The 14,588-nt window shown below is 50.0% G+C and overlaps 7 protein-coding genes across 7 annotated transcripts; 6 read left to right on the top strand and 1 right to left on the bottom strand. All coding sequences in view use genetic code 12, as the record gives it.

The window, feature by feature from the left end:
* Positions 1–8: 8 nt before the first annotated feature.
* Positions 9–4,466, top strand: DIURU_003815 (uncharacterized protein; the record flags this gene model as incomplete). The annotated part of the gene is made up of 1 exon (XM_034156619.1): positions 9–4,466. One exon carries the CDS (start codon positions 9–11, stop codon positions 4,464–4,466), a length of 4,458 nt encoding a protein of 1,485 aa, XP_034011392.1.
* Positions 4,467–4,891: 425 nt separating this feature from the next.
* Positions 4,892–5,320, top strand: DIURU_003814 (uncharacterized protein; the record flags this gene model as incomplete). The annotated part of the gene is made up of 1 exon (XM_034156618.1): positions 4,892–5,320. One exon carries the CDS (start codon positions 4,892–4,894, stop codon positions 5,318–5,320), a length of 429 nt encoding a protein of 142 aa, XP_034011391.1.
* A 102-nt stretch (positions 5,321–5,422) lies between these two features.
* DIURU_003813 (ATP-dependent 5'-3' DNA helicase) lies at positions 5,423–7,453 on the top strand (the record flags this gene model as incomplete). The annotated part of the gene is made up of 1 exon (XM_034156617.1): positions 5,423–7,453. One exon carries the CDS (start codon positions 5,423–5,425, stop codon positions 7,451–7,453), a length of 2,031 nt encoding a protein of 676 aa, XP_034011390.1.
* Positions 7,454–8,261: 808 nt separating this feature from the next.
* Positions 8,262–9,023, top strand: DIURU_003812 (uncharacterized protein; the record flags this gene model as incomplete). Its single annotated transcript, XM_034156616.1, has 1 exon — positions 8,262–9,023. The coding sequence occupies one exon, from the start codon at positions 8,262–8,264 to the stop codon at positions 9,021–9,023; it is 762 nt and encodes a 253-aa protein (XP_034011389.1).
* A 927-nt stretch (positions 9,024–9,950) lies between these two features.
* SSK1 (mitogen-activated protein kinase kinase kinase) lies at positions 9,951–11,762 on the top strand (the record flags this gene model as incomplete). Its single annotated transcript, XM_034156615.1, has 1 exon — positions 9,951–11,762. The coding sequence occupies one exon, from the start codon at positions 9,951–9,953 to the stop codon at positions 11,760–11,762; it is 1,812 nt and encodes a 603-aa protein (XP_034011388.1).
* A 387-nt stretch (positions 11,763–12,149) lies between these two features.
* Positions 12,150–13,496, bottom strand: GDI1 (Gdi1p; the record flags this gene model as incomplete). The annotated part of the gene is made up of 1 exon (XM_034156614.1): positions 12,150–13,496. One exon carries the CDS (start codon positions 13,494–13,496, stop codon positions 12,150–12,152), a length of 1,347 nt encoding a protein of 448 aa, XP_034011387.1.
* Positions 13,497–13,951: 455 nt separating this feature from the next.
* Positions 13,952–14,587, top strand: DIURU_003809 (uncharacterized protein; the record flags this gene model as incomplete). Its single annotated transcript, XM_034156612.1, has 1 exon — positions 13,952–14,587. One exon carries the CDS (start codon positions 13,952–13,954, stop codon positions 14,585–14,587), a length of 636 nt encoding a protein of 211 aa, XP_034011386.1.
* Between the last annotated feature and the right edge of the window lies 1 nt (position 14,588).

Here is a 14,588-nt window from a genome sequence, read left to right as displayed (position 1 = left end):
TCCAGGAGATGACCTACAAACTCGCCCGTCTTGGCTATATGATCAATGCAGTATCAGGTAAGATCGGTGATGAGTTCCACGATCTCCACGCTCCAATGGTTGAGCAACGGCCTCAGGTTATTCAATATTACCGCGATCTCATGGACAACTACTCCAAATACGTTTACCGGGCTCTTTCAAATAATCGGTTTGCCGTGATCAATCTGATGCTTAAATTTTTATCTCAAGCAGTCAAATTTGACTCGATCTGTGCTAACGATCTTTTGAACTCATTCGACTTCAACTTAGCGGCCCTCCCAAAGTTGCTTGTATCTTCGAGTAAACTTGGTATTCAGCCCGTGGGTAAGGAAGAAGTTTCAATCAGACACAACTTCATTGTTTTTTGGACTCTGCTTATGGGTACAATTGGATCCATTCATCGCAGCGACCTCTTGATCCAGAGTCACAAGATCATGAACGCCTTCTGGAAGCACATGGCAGATAGTGATAACGAGGCGACGCTTCAAATTATTTTTGAGTTTATCAATGACAAGATTCTTGATGAAAACTCAATGAAACGAGCAAGCAAGTGTAAGATTCTTAATGAGAACTTTATGCACAAGATTGTTCAATTATACCCCCGTCTCGATAAAGCATTTGCCGACAAGTTGACTGAACTTTTGACCAAGATGGCCACTGACCCCAAAGCTGGATTGGCGTTTGCAGTCCTGCCAGCTCAGTTATGGCAGAACGAAGGTGGCGTGGAGATGGAGATTAATAAGAAAAAGTTCAAGGTGTTCAACAACCTCATATATGTTTTGCTCACAGCACTCAAGCCCTGGGAGCAATACAGTCAGCATCAACTTGTCATTGAGATTTTGAAGCGTCACCAAATCGAATTGCTTGGTCCGTACATGAATTGGATGGTGCAAAACGGTGGTGGTTACCATGACCCTTCATTGTCACTGTGGTGGATCGGCCACACTCTCTTGTACACCAACATTCTCCAGTTGGAAATAGCACTTACAGGTGATGCCGACTCACGAAAATTGGCCGAAACCATTGCATTGGCACCGCTTTCGAAACAGGCTTTTACGAAGTGTTTGACCTCTCCTACACCCATGATCAATCAATTTGCATTGAACTTAGTGATGTACACTCTCCAGAAATTAGAGCGTGTTTTGAAGCTTGAAGTGTGCCCTCGACAGGAACTTGTGGAGTTGACCTTCCAAAATCTTCCTGATATCACCAAAATTCTCGAGTTGTACAATGCTGAGTCCGTACCTAAGGTAACTAAGCTTACTTTACTCAAGATCATGAATTACTACGAACAGTTATATACTGTCCCTCAAGCTCCGAAAGCTGCGATTTTCAAATTAGCTACTGCCGGGATCAATGATAAGCAAACGCTGAACTTTGATTTTGTTTTACTTGATGTGTATCTTCAGATTTTAGCAGCTCAAGACCGAGATCAAGAGCTCAAGTGGTGGATTTCTCTGAAGGATAGAAACTCCTTTTTCACTTCACTCGTGAAACTTAGCAGTCATAATGCTGACGGCCGAGCTGAGTCTATCTTGAACAAGCTTGTGGAAAACACCATTCTTTTCAAGGAAACCCTTATAGAGCTGCTGATTGCGGCTCTTATTCGGTCCGTTAAGAATGTGGAGTCTGATGATGTGTGGAATCTTCTTGACGAGCTGATCTCTCGAGCCATGAAAACGTCTTACAAGTATCTCGACATGGCACAAAAGCACAATGGGGTCGCTCTTTTCGCCGTGGTGATTGTTGAACAATTTAAGTTTGCTCTCGACAAGTCTACAAACAAGCCACTTCTTTTGTCCTGGTTGAGCAATTTCTTGCAAAACTTAGTGGTGATTGGGGAGCGTGAACAAGATTTGAAAGAGTTGGCACAAGAGTATGACGTCTCTTTGAAATTTGTTCTGAATAATGAAGACAACGATTCGTTCAGCCTGTTAATTTTGAGTTCCAAACTCAAATCGAAACTTTCAGCTTTGGAGAAGAAGCGTATTATCAGCAAGTATGAGTTTGGCCTTGGTTTACTCCGCTTCATTGAGGAACAAGACACGCAAGTCATCGTGGCTGTATTTAAGATGATGTGTGACTACTTTTTGGCAGTGAACGATGCCGCTCTCAGAAACTATGTTTTGAATAGTCCTAAGTTCTACGAAAAGACTTGGAAAAATAAGTTGAAGCGGGACCTTATAAATGAGTTACTATTTGCGACAACTAATGGCAAGCCAACTGAGACTTACGCTAACAAGTTGGTCATGAAGTCACAAGAGGTTTCTGGGTTTGCTTGGGTGTTGACTGATAAGGAGCTCAAACAGTTGCTCCAAGATCAAGTCGTTGATGATGACTTGGCCATAGAATTGGTCAAGAGAAAAATCTCTGTGGATCAACAATGGTTCAATAATCTTGACAACAAGGACATTGCCGCAAAGTTAGTTGCTGAAGGTTTAGTCGAATTCACCAATCTTGATTCCAAAATGGTCATTGACCCACTGTTAATTGCTGCTTTCATCACTTCGCCCGATGCTTCTCTTCGTGAACAGGCCTTGGAATATGTTACTAAGAATGTCACTGACCCAGAATTGATGGTATACGTGGCGAGTATCGTGTCTGAGCTTCCCGAAACCTTCCTGAACGAGGCAGAGAAGCATGCCTTTGCTATGATTGATGACCCCAAAAACTTGACGCAATGGAAACAGTCTCTTACCGTGTTGAATCGTCGTAATGTTGATACCACACGCTTGCTTGACGCTGTGGCCAAGCAGAATGACATTTATGGATTTTGTCCACAATTTGTGGAGGCATTGAAGAACCGGTATTCCGATTCTGCTGAGGGTCGTAAATGGCTTCACAAATGTATGCTCTACATTACAAAAGTTTACGCTGAGTGCTCGACGATTCCCGAGTCATTTGACGACTTTTTGTTGGCTTTGAAGAGTGCTCTCGGTTCTGATTTGTGGAGGGTTGTCCCTACAGCAATTATCAATACTCAACTCGAAGTGTTTGGTGCCCACAAGGAATGGGTCAAGCATGAAAAGTACCTTGACTTTGCATCGAGAGTTATCGAATTGGGAACCTCGTCAATGGCTTATGAGAAAGTACTTCAGATCTTCATCACCAACCAAAGCATGCCTCTTCATGAATTGCCCAATTCTGCGAATGCCAAGTGCCGGGAACTTTGTGCGGAAATCATCTCTACGCTCTACCTGAAGGGTGCCAGCAAGTGTGCTACTCCTTTATTCCAAGAACAGGTATTGCTATTATACTTGGGTACCACTAGACGTGAGGATGTTTTGCTCAAGGAAGTGCTTAAATCGGTGGAAGGGAAACTTTCTCAATCTTGGATCGATGGGGTGATTGAGTGGGAATTGAGTGAGACCACCTCTAACGATCAGAAAGAGTACGGCTTGGACGAACCGAGATTAATTACGAAAGGAAAGCTGGGACTTGTGGTGCTGCTTTCCAAGTTGTTCTTCCAAAATACTGCTCATGCTCGCCAGGAGCCGATGATTGGATCGTATAATGACTCTATTTATGATCTTGAGTTTTTGCTTCTGATCATCATTAACAATGACGAGCTTGTCAAAGTCAATGGTGATGAAGTCAAATTCGATATCAGTAAAATGGTGGCTGCCGAAGTGTTGCCGCTATTGGTAATGGCTATGGGCTACGATAACTTGCGTGAGTTGGCTGCTCCCATTGTTGGCGGTATGGTGCGGTCGTTGAACCATGAGGGTGACGCCAAAGACGCCAGAGAAGCTAACGACGCCAAGGATGGTAAAGAAGCTAAGGATAACAGAGTCTACGTCATCTACTTGTCCAATATCTTGTACACTCTTCAACAAGAATATGCTACGAAGATCCCCCATCTCAACTGGTACATTTACGCTCAGTTTGGTCAGCTCCTCTCAAACCCCGGCCACTTTATGTACGAGCCAACGTACAGATTTGTCCTTGGTCATCCCAAGATCACTTCGCGTGACGTGCCGTTGTTCCTGCTCATTGCCAAAGCGGGAGCGACTCTGTCCAGTGATGAAGAAGACAACTACTATAAGCAAGTGTCGTGGCTTCTTCAAACGATTCGCGAAGGGATGGTCTCCTCTGATGATGTCATGCTTGTGAGAAATATTGGGGTCATCGAGTGGTGTCTCACCTTATACCAGTCACCGTATGCTTCGATGAGAATCAAGCTGCTCATCCTTGAGCTTATTGCCAGAATCCAACAAATCGACCAGGGCATCGACGTACTTGTCACCCGGTACGCAGGTTTAGGCTGGCTTGAACTGCAGATTCATCCGTCGGCCAACGTGTTTGACGAGCAGCTCCAGCTCAACCTTGAAAAAATTATGTTAAGGTTTGGCATGGGAGCAACCAAGCGGGTGAGAGATTGGGCCAATGGTGACATTGACCGCGTGGTGAAACGAGTCCGGGGCGAGGCGAGCGAAAAAGCCTCGTAATTTGAAAAATTAATTTGCATATGGATCACTATCTAGACCCTCAGGCCGAAATAATTTAATTACATGCATAAACCATTTGTCGTAATTAAGCCGCAACCCATGGGATAGGCTGCAGTAAATTGCCATAGCATGCGTAACAACGGCACTTTCCTGGGCTATCTGCCGTATCCGTAAGCCCACTTAATCTTACCCCTGTGAATTGCTTTCTATTTGCCACCCCTGTGATATTCGAAATTAGGTTCGGCGACGCACCGATCGGGACACACCAGTGGTTAAACGGTTAGGAGGTCAAACACCAGTGAACTAAACCAGCCCGTAATTTACACTTACACTTGTAGCCGCCCTTAAACCCCTTAAGCCAAGGTTAGCCTCGGGAAATATCGCCTCGCCGAAAAGTGCCCGCCTGTATTTCCAGGAAATTTCAGATGCGACAAAGATCATTGTCGCAGTGCAGGACAGTAGGGATCGGTACACAACATCGCCATGGGGGTAAGTTTTTGTTGAGCCAGTATGGGGACACCAATAACGATACTAATCACCAGATAAAGAGCTTGGTACACTACGGGTTTGACCTCGTGCTAGTGCTGATCATTTTGGCGGCGGTCCACCGCAACACCGGCCTTGTTTTCGACACCAGTCACTTCAGCTCGGTCGACATCCGCCGGTGGTTTGGCAACTACTTGGCCATCGGCGAACGGGGGTACGACTATACGGTGCTGTTGTTGAGAATGCTGGGCTACTTCAAGCAGAGAAACTTGATGTTGGACATGGCCGAACGCAAGGCCAACGAGTTGTTGAAGAGCCAGACGGGGCGGGACGTCGCCGACTTCACCGAGACGAGAGAGATCCAGTAAATAGTTCAGTAATACCACCCACTCCTATGTCAGTTAGTTTGTAGTCATTTTTTATCGCTGGTAGACTTTACCCCAAACAGTAGCGAGCCGCACTCACCCATCATGGACCAGTTGGTGGACCGATTCAAACGAGCGATTGAGGAGGAACAGAAGGCCGACACCGACGATGCCGAGGCCTACCTCAAAAACTATCCCCCTAAGAAGCTTGCCCGGCTTGGTTTAGCTATAACCAACTTAGTGTTGGCCAGTACACGAACAGGGTTGGGGGGCAAGACCGTGATGGAGTTTGAGCTTGATCTGGCGGTGAAAGATAAAGGGATCGAGCCGGGCCTCATCCGGACGGGAGATATAGTCAAAGTGAGCAACCACGGCGACAAAGTGATTGATTTTACCGCGGTGGTGGTCAAGATTACCCCGACAATGGTGGTGGTGTCTACTGATGACGAAGGGGCCGAGGTCAACGACGACGTGCGCTGCTGGATGGCTAAAGTCGCCAACAGTGTCACCTACCGACGGATGACGACAGCAATGAATAAACTCTCCGAGCTCCGGGATACCGACAAGCCTGATGTCATCCGGCTTGTGCTTGGTGAGAGCCAATTTACGCCGCCGCCTCCGCTGACACAACCCCCAGTATTTTTCAACCCCCATCTTAACCAGCTGCAACAGGATGCAGTAGATTTCGCTTTGAGATCGCCCATCACCATCATCCATGGGCCCCCAGGCACGGGTAAAACCTACACGGTGATCGAGCTCATCAAGCAACTAGTGGCTAAAGGGGAACGAGTGCTTGTGTGTGGTCCCCTGAACATATCGGTGGACACGATTTTAGAACGGCTTTCGGGCAATCTAGAGGCAGCGCCGACGTCGGCGCTGACGAAGACCCGCCGGGCACTGAAAAAGAAACAAAAGCAAAATGACGAAAAAATCATCCGTATCGGCCATCCCGCCCGCCTCTTGGAGCAGAACCTCCGCCACTCGTTGGATGTGTTGCTGAGCAGCACCGGCGGCGGCGATAACCGCGAGCTTTTAGTGGATATTGCCAACGAAATTACTAGTACCTGGGGCCAGATCCGTAAGTGTAAGAAGTATAGCGAGCGGCGCCAGTTATACGGCGAGCTCAAAGAGCTTAAGCGAGAGATGCGGGCCCGAGAGAAGTCGGTGGTGAGCGATCTCATCACCCACGCCAAAGTGGTGGTGAGCACCCTCCACGGCGCCGCTGCCTACGAGCTCACCAGCTTGTACAAAAACGACGCATTGCACTTGGGCCCCGACCTGCCATTGTTTGACACTATCATCATCGATGAGGTGTCGCAGCTGTTAGAGCCGCAGTGCTGGGTACCACTTGTCAACCATCTCGGGTGCAAACGGTTAGTGATCGCGGGAGACAACCAACAACTTCCGCCGACGGTGAAGCTGGCTAAGGCGTTAGAAACGACGCTTTTCGACCGGCTCATGACGATTGGCGGCGACCAATACCGAAAGTTGTTGGACGTGCAGTACCGCATGAATCGACGCATCATGGAGTTTCCCTCGACCACATTGTACGATGGCAAGCTCAGGGCCGACAGCAGTGTGGAAAATATCACTTTTGACCATGTGCCGGTTCTCGTATGGTACGACACTCAAGGCGGCGACTTTGAGGAGAGAGTAGAGGACGACCTGGCGATGTCGACGGGGTCTAAGTATAACGAGATGGAGGCGGTTGTGGTGTGGAACCACGTTGGCGAACTACTACAGGCAGGGGTCGCTGCCACCGACATCGGCATTATTAGTCCCTACAACGCCCAGGTGCAGAGGTTGCGACGGCTGGTGCCCGCCGCCGCACAAGGGGTGGAAATTTCCACTGTCGATGGGTTTCAGGGGCGGGAGAAAGAGGTGATCATCATGCTGTTAGTACGCAGTAATAGCCAGGGTGAGGTGGGGTTCTTGCGGGATCAAAGGAGGCTTAACGTCGCCATCACCCGGGCCAAGCGCCACCTTTGCGTCGTCGGCGACCTCGACATGCTCGCGCGGTCGCGTGAGCCATTCCTCACCCAGTGGGCGGCCGACGTCGAGGCTCACTACGATATTCGCTACCCGGACCCTAGTGAGACCGTTGCCGAATCTCTCGATGCCGCGGTCGCTATGTAGCAGCCCGCGATGCAGGTAATTTGTATACAATCGTATTTCGCACGCGCGAGAAAGGGGGGACGACAAAGGGGGGAATTATTCTGTACGTGGCCGTCTGCGGCAAGCACGGTGATGAAGTGGCAATATGGGGGGGCAACGGGCATGTTCCCCTGTGGGTGTGTGGGAGCACTGGGGCATTGACTAAAGGTCTCGACTCGTATAGTGAAAACCGATTTTTCATCGGTTGCGGGGCCATGCGTCTATTGACCCATCCCGCAATGTCGTTTTGGCGAACATTCTCTCGTTGCTTAGGCCAATTCTCCCCCATGCACCGGCACATCGCCCTCATGCCAAGGGCACGAAAATCACACACAAACACGCTTGGGCGGTGCCGGTGATGGCCTTCTACGACGACGGTGGCGGCAGCGAGCCGCTACTAAGTGAAGTTTTTTAGGTTAGCTCTCAAACCGACCTCATCGCCACCCGTCTCCAGGCGTTGGCTGGTATGGTTTTGACACTGCCGGTTTTGTGGCGTGTTGAGCCTTTGTGTGGAACGTCGCCCAGCGCTCGTGGCACGAGGTCTAGGAATTTGGCCATATCGAGGCGCGTGGTATGCGTGCCGCGCATGGCGCCTATGCACATGCTGCGACGCGGGGCTCTAATCCTAGGGTTGCATTCTCCATTGGGTGGAGCGAGCGGGTGCCTCATTTAAATACTGCGCTTGGCCCACCTGTTCACACCCTAAACCCGTCCGTTCCTTACCACACTCCCTCACCCCACCCTTCCAACCTTCCTGGTTACCCTTTTTAACCGTTCCAATCTTTACGAAATGAAGTTCTCCGTTGCCGTGGCTATCGCCTCTACTCTCGCCTTCGCTAACGCCGCCGCCGTTAGAACCGTCACCCAGATCCACTGGGTCACCCAAGGGGCCCAACAACCCCAGCAGACCGACGGTGCCAGAGTCACCGTCACCGTCTACGCTAACGGTAACGCGGCCACCACGCAACAACCCGAACAACAAGACAACAACAACGCGGCCACCACTTTGGTTACTAAGCAAGCCGACCAGGAAGCGCAACCCACCGAGGGCGTGCAAAAGCAAGCCGCCCCGCAGACCACCACCTCGTCGTCGTCTGCCGCCCCTCAACCTTCGTCGACTGGCTCCTCGGACTCGAAGGGCCCCAACGACTTTGCCCAATCGATGTTGGACATCCACAACTCGCTCAGATCGAAGCACTCGGCCCCGGCTTTGCAATGGGACGACACCATCGCCCAGTACGCGCAAAACTACGCCAACGGCTACGACTGCTCGATGAACTTGAAGCACTCCGGCGGCAAGTACGGTGAAAACCTCGCTGTCGGCTACAAGTCGGGCCCCGACGCCGTGCAAGCCTGGTACGACGAAGTCAAGGACTACACCTACGGTTCCAACACCTTTGACCACTTCACCCAAGTGGTGTGGAAGGGGGCCTCGAAGCTTGGCTGTGCCGTCAAGAACTGCCAAGGCCAAGGCAACAGCTACTACGTGATCTGCAACTACGACACTGGTAACGTCGTCGGCCAGCAGCTCGCCAACGTTCTCCCCAACTAAGTGAGACGTGTTCTACACCTCCTTATACGATATTCCGACTTGCGCGTCACCGCAGTCGACGATTTTATTCCTGTCAAATGAAAACCACTTATTTTTGTATACTTCTTTTCCGCCAGTTATTTTTGGGAGATGTTTTAGGCTTATTGAAATACATATGACTAGATTAGCCGCACCGCATCAATGCTATCGAGGCAGACGCCAGCGCGCGGGAGCCCACGCAGCGATCAATCCGGAAAACCTTAATCGCCGCGTCAACAAAGCCCCAGGGGCAACCCCCCGTCTTCTATCTAAACTACCCCGGTATCTCTCGAACCTTGAACCTAAGTTAATTCAACTGATATTGATGGCAGCACTTGTCGCTAGTGTCTGATAACCGAATAACCACGGGATTGTCGTGACCTGCAAGGTTTGTTGTGGATGTCGCGAATCGGTGTGCGAGGGGGGCTGGTCGCGACGCTATGATATCACTTTTTCAAGGCTGGCGAACGCGCCATACTGTTTGCCCCTAACTTCGACTGCTTCACCTGAAATGCATGGAACCGAGGCCACGTTCATTTCGGGGCCATCGGCTTCCTTGGACACTCAAAAATGATATTTTAATCTTAAATTCCACAGTTAAGTGGGGGAGCACTCGCCTCTCGGGTTTGGTTCTCGGTGCGTCCAGTCGTTATCTCACACACCCACTATACACCCACGACACACTCACTCAAATTAGTACACTTCTCAGCCCCCTTATGAAGGAACAAAAAATATAAATGTACCCACGGCGTCCCACGGCCACCGCCTAGCCCACCAAACACCCACTAACACTCTTCCTCAAACCACCACTCCACATTCACTATCTTCGAGGGTTGCGGCCCGCTATCGTTCTAGCGCACTAGCCAGGGAGAAAAAACGCCTATCACTCGCGCCGCCCCCCTCGACAACATGTCCCTGTTGAACCTCAACCGGGGCCCGGGTGCCCCGCCCCTGGGAGCGGCGAACCCCTACTACATGAATAACCCAACGCTGCCAGTGGGGATGTACGCCCCGCTGCTGGCGCACTACTCCGACACTCCTCAAAAGAAGCGGGCGGCCCTGGTGAGCTACACTCCCACGTTCTCGTTCCCGCCGCCCGCCAACAGTTTTAACTACCCGCAGGATTCCATGATCACTCGCCGGGTGTGGGTGAAGACGGCCACGGGGCCTGGTGCCCCCACCACCATCATTGTCCACGATTTTGATATTGTCGACGACTTGAAATTGGCAGTGATCAACAAGTTTCCCAACACGTTGGGCCGCTACTTTGACCCCGCCGACATCACCATCAAGCTCGACTTCAGCTCGCGCCACCACAAGCGGGAAGACACCCCCAACCTGGTGCTGCCCGACGGTAAGACGCCTCAGAGCCCTCAGGTGGGTAAGCCGCCGACGCAGCTGTATCGCTACATAAACTTGGAACCTGACCAAAACGTATTTCTGATTTTGGATACTTACTACCCTAACGGCATGGCCATGCCCGACGCGTTTATCATTGAGGTGTCGTCGTTGGATGCCCCGCAACCAGCACCTCCCGCCCCCAAGCTGGCGGCGGCGGCGGTGTTTTACCATCAAAACAAACCCCCATTCCACTCGCCTCAACCACAGCACGTCAAACTGCCTCAGTTCGCCACCCTGCCTCAGCACCGGCTCTCGCCAATCCCTACTAATCCTAATGCTCCCGAGAGTCGAGGACTGCCAACAAACCCCCGCCACTCACCTATGCTGGCACCACCACAACACCTGGTGGGACATCGCCGCTCGCAATCCATCCCCCCACAATCACCCGCTCTGCTGCTGCTGGCAGTGTTATTACTCCCGAGAAACTTCTCCTTGAATTCTTCTAATGAGCCGACTAAGCGACCGGAGTCGGGGAAAATCGATGCCAAGCAAGACCTGCCTCGACCTGAGGCGTTTCCTCAAAACGAAAGCTTCGATAAGCTGGGCAAACCGCTACCCAAAGAGCCACCCGGATCGCCGCGTCCTCTGTCACCGATGCCATCTTCTGAAGATGCAAAGCTCTTGGATGCTCAACGTGGCGCACCTCCGCTTTCACTGCCACTGAGTACTCCAACTCTGCTGAAACACCTGCTGAAGGAGCTGGTGGCGTCGCAACCGGTTCGCCCTAATTCAACTAAAACTCATTCGCAAAAGGCAATAACGTCAAAGTCTCTTTCAAACAAGGATAAAGTATTGCCATCAATTCTGGTATTAGTGGTGGAAGACAACGCCATTAATCAGGCTATTTTGGGTGCATTTTTGCGGAAGCACAAGATACATTACCAAATTGCTAAGAACGGTCAGGAAGCCATTGACAAGTGGCGCAAAGGTGGTTTCCATTTGGTGCTTATGGATATTCAGCTTCCCGTGAAGCTGGGTATCGAAGCAACTAAGGAAATCCGTCGTCTCGAGAAGATCAACCGCATCGGTGTGTTTGCTCAAGATGTTAGCAGCCACAAAACCGAAGTTAAAGATGAAGAACGTCTCGATCTTTCACGCTTCCGGTCACCGGTAATCATTGTCGCGTTGACGGCGTCGCTGAACTCCTCGGTCGATCGACAAAATGCCTTGATGGCAGGGTGTAACGATTTCTTGACCAAGCCCGTAAACTTGGTGTGGTTGCAGAATAAAATCACCGAATGGGGGTGCATGCAAGCCCTTATTGACTTCGACTGGTGGAAATCTAAGCGGAGACAGATTAAGACAGAAGCAAAGAAGTGAACCTAGAATAACTAAAGAGCATAGTGGGAGGAAGAGGTTAATGGATGAGTATATTTATAGACTAATACAACGGAACAAATTGGTAACTATGTTAAGGTGAAGCGATTTTGTTATTGGCGCCGGACTTTAGGATGATTGCCATCACGATAAGTATTTTGTACACAATGGTGACCGTGATCCAGAACGCTGTAAGGTTTGTTTACATTTTCAAAGCTGTCACAAGATGGCACTTAGATGCACCCTATAAATGTCAACCTTAAACATTCTCTACTCATGCAAGATTAGCAAAATGCAAAATAAACCTTACAGTAATATTGTACAACAAATAAAATAAAATAATTTGTGTATGGAATTCGTGGGTTTATTCATGATTTGTATACTTCAAATTTAGGACGCATTCAACTCTTCTTCTTCAGCGGGACGTTGCTTCAACACCAAGGGCGAGCCGGTGATTCTGAAGTACAAGTCCTTGACATCATCAGTGGTGGACTCAAAGTGCGACGACGCATCGTACGACTTCGACAAGAAAATGCCCAGCTTGGTACCGTCGTCCTTGGGTTCGTACAATTCGGCAATGCCCATCAAAGTGTCGATGCGGGGACCCAACAACTTGAATGCCGGTTCAAGTTCAACATGCGGAGTTTCAGTTTCGATGATGGTTGAAATGATGGCAAGGTAGTAACCCTTAGGCACAACACAGTGCACCGACGATAACACGGCGATATAGATGTCGTTCTTCCGGTTGACTTGGTTTTGAGGGATGATGATTTGCACCGAGTCCAAGTCATTGGTGTTGGGCACGGGGTGGTCCAAGATGCACATGGCACGGATCACGCGTTGGCCGGTCTTCTTGACGCGGTCAGGGAAGTAAGTGGGGTCGGCAATCACGATGGGTGCCTTAGCGGTACCTTCCTTAGTGACAACACCAGCGAACTTCTTGTTTTCGCCTTCACCTTCGTAGAGAATTTCGTCAATGGGGGTGTCCAACATGTAAGTACCCCCATAGATAGCCGACAAACGGGCAAAACCTTGAGGCAATTCACCGAGACCGTAGAGGGGGTAGATGTAAGGCGACTTGCCGTACTTCATCACCGATTGAGTGTACAACAAGATACGCTCGTACGTGGGACGAGCAGGCTCGTTCAAGTAGTCGTCGTTCGACCACAACGCCATGGCGTGGCCAATGAAGTCCTTGGTGCCGGAGTCAAGACCGAAGTGGTTGTAGATCTCGTTCATGGTGTTCTTGTCCAAGTCGAGGCCCTTGTGAGTCAGGGCGTTCTCTTCATCGTAGTCAGCAATGAACATCAAGAACTTTTGCATTCTGCGCTTTTCAAAGATCCCCATCAACGACAGCGAAAGCGCTTCCTTTTCGTTGGAAGGAACCTTGGCGATCTTACCCAGACGGTACACGTAAGAACCACCAATTTGCTTGAATTCAATGTACCGGGTGACATTGGTGTGGACCAAGATGTTGGTCAATTCCCCGTTGGCCATGAGGAACTTGGGGATCAAGTCGACACACCAATCACGGTCACGGCCTTGCAATTCGGGCTTTTGGCCCAGGGGCTTGAACTTCTTGTACAATTGTTCCAAGTTGAGCGAGGCCAGTTCCCCACCGTAAAAGTCCTGGCGGTCGATGTGCAACACCTTTTTGCCGTCAACCGAAAGCAATCCCGAAAGGATGCACTCGGTAAGACCGGTACCCAACACAATTACGTCGTAGTTTTCGTCCATGTCGCAACTAGATCAAGTTTTGCGATCGCTGGTGGGGGCGTGGCACGTCGTTTAGGGGATCGAGGCGATCCCGCAATCCTGTCCTGCAGATTAAAAAAAAGTCACACGTCACCGCTGTCTACCACCCGGGTCACCACTATAAGTTGATAGAGCTTACAGCACTGAATAACCATTAAGTGATGATTGAATTTCAATTTCTAGTGTATTTGAAACTTGTTCGATATTATTGTTGTATATCATTTAAGTCATATTAGACATATATTTGGTGTGTTATGCTTGAAGCCCATAGTCACCAAGCTTGAAATGTTGGCGGGGACACCGTGAATACTCGGGCCGTGGCCGCCTAGTGTTGTGCTGCTGTTGCTGCACGGGTGTAAAGTTCTTCCGACGCAATCGCATATTACCCCCCCACGTGATCGTGGCTCCGAGGCTAGCCACAATACGCAACACCCATCATGAAGCTGGAGGTCGAGGTCGACCGCGAGCGGGCTACCCTTCTTCTCGTGATCAATACCCATCTCATCAAAAAGGCTCTCTCGGTGTATAATGGCGTATTTCTCAACCAGAAGGCGTTGAGCCAAATGCAAACCCACGAACGGCAACAACTAATGGACCTGTACCAACACTACACCCGCCGAATCCACTGCAATTTGGGGGTGTTGCTGTATATCCATGAGAAATACCAGGGTGACCCCACCAACTCCAAGATGAAGTTCCCTATTATTCTCAATGCCCCGCCGGATATGGCGGAATTGTCGCCGTTGTATAATAAATTGCAAGAACTATACCCCGAGGCTGTCCAATACCTTAAAATGAAGATAAACCAGATGAAACAACAACAGCAGCAGCAGCAACAACAACAGCAACAGCCGCAACACCTCCAACAACAACAACATCAACAACATCTCCAACAACAGCAACTTCAACAGCAACAACTCCAACAGCAACAGCACCATCAGCAGCCACCACAAAAACCGCCTTCGATGCTTGGAGGAAACCAAGGGGTGCCTGGCTCGGGGTTTTCGGGCGGGCCTGCCAACTACGCCAACGTGCCGTCGCTGATGATGGGGGGACAGCTAGACTTTATGTAAA

The sequence above is a fragment of the Diutina rugosa genome (genome assembly GCF_008704595.1).
Source record: "Diutina rugosa strain CBS 613 chromosome Unknown scaffold20_size193122, whole genome shotgun sequence".
Lineage (NCBI taxonomy): Eukaryota > Fungi > Ascomycota > Pichiomycetes > Serinales > Debaryomycetaceae > Diutina > Diutina rugosa.
This window is presented reverse-complemented; position numbering and strand designations above follow the sequence as displayed.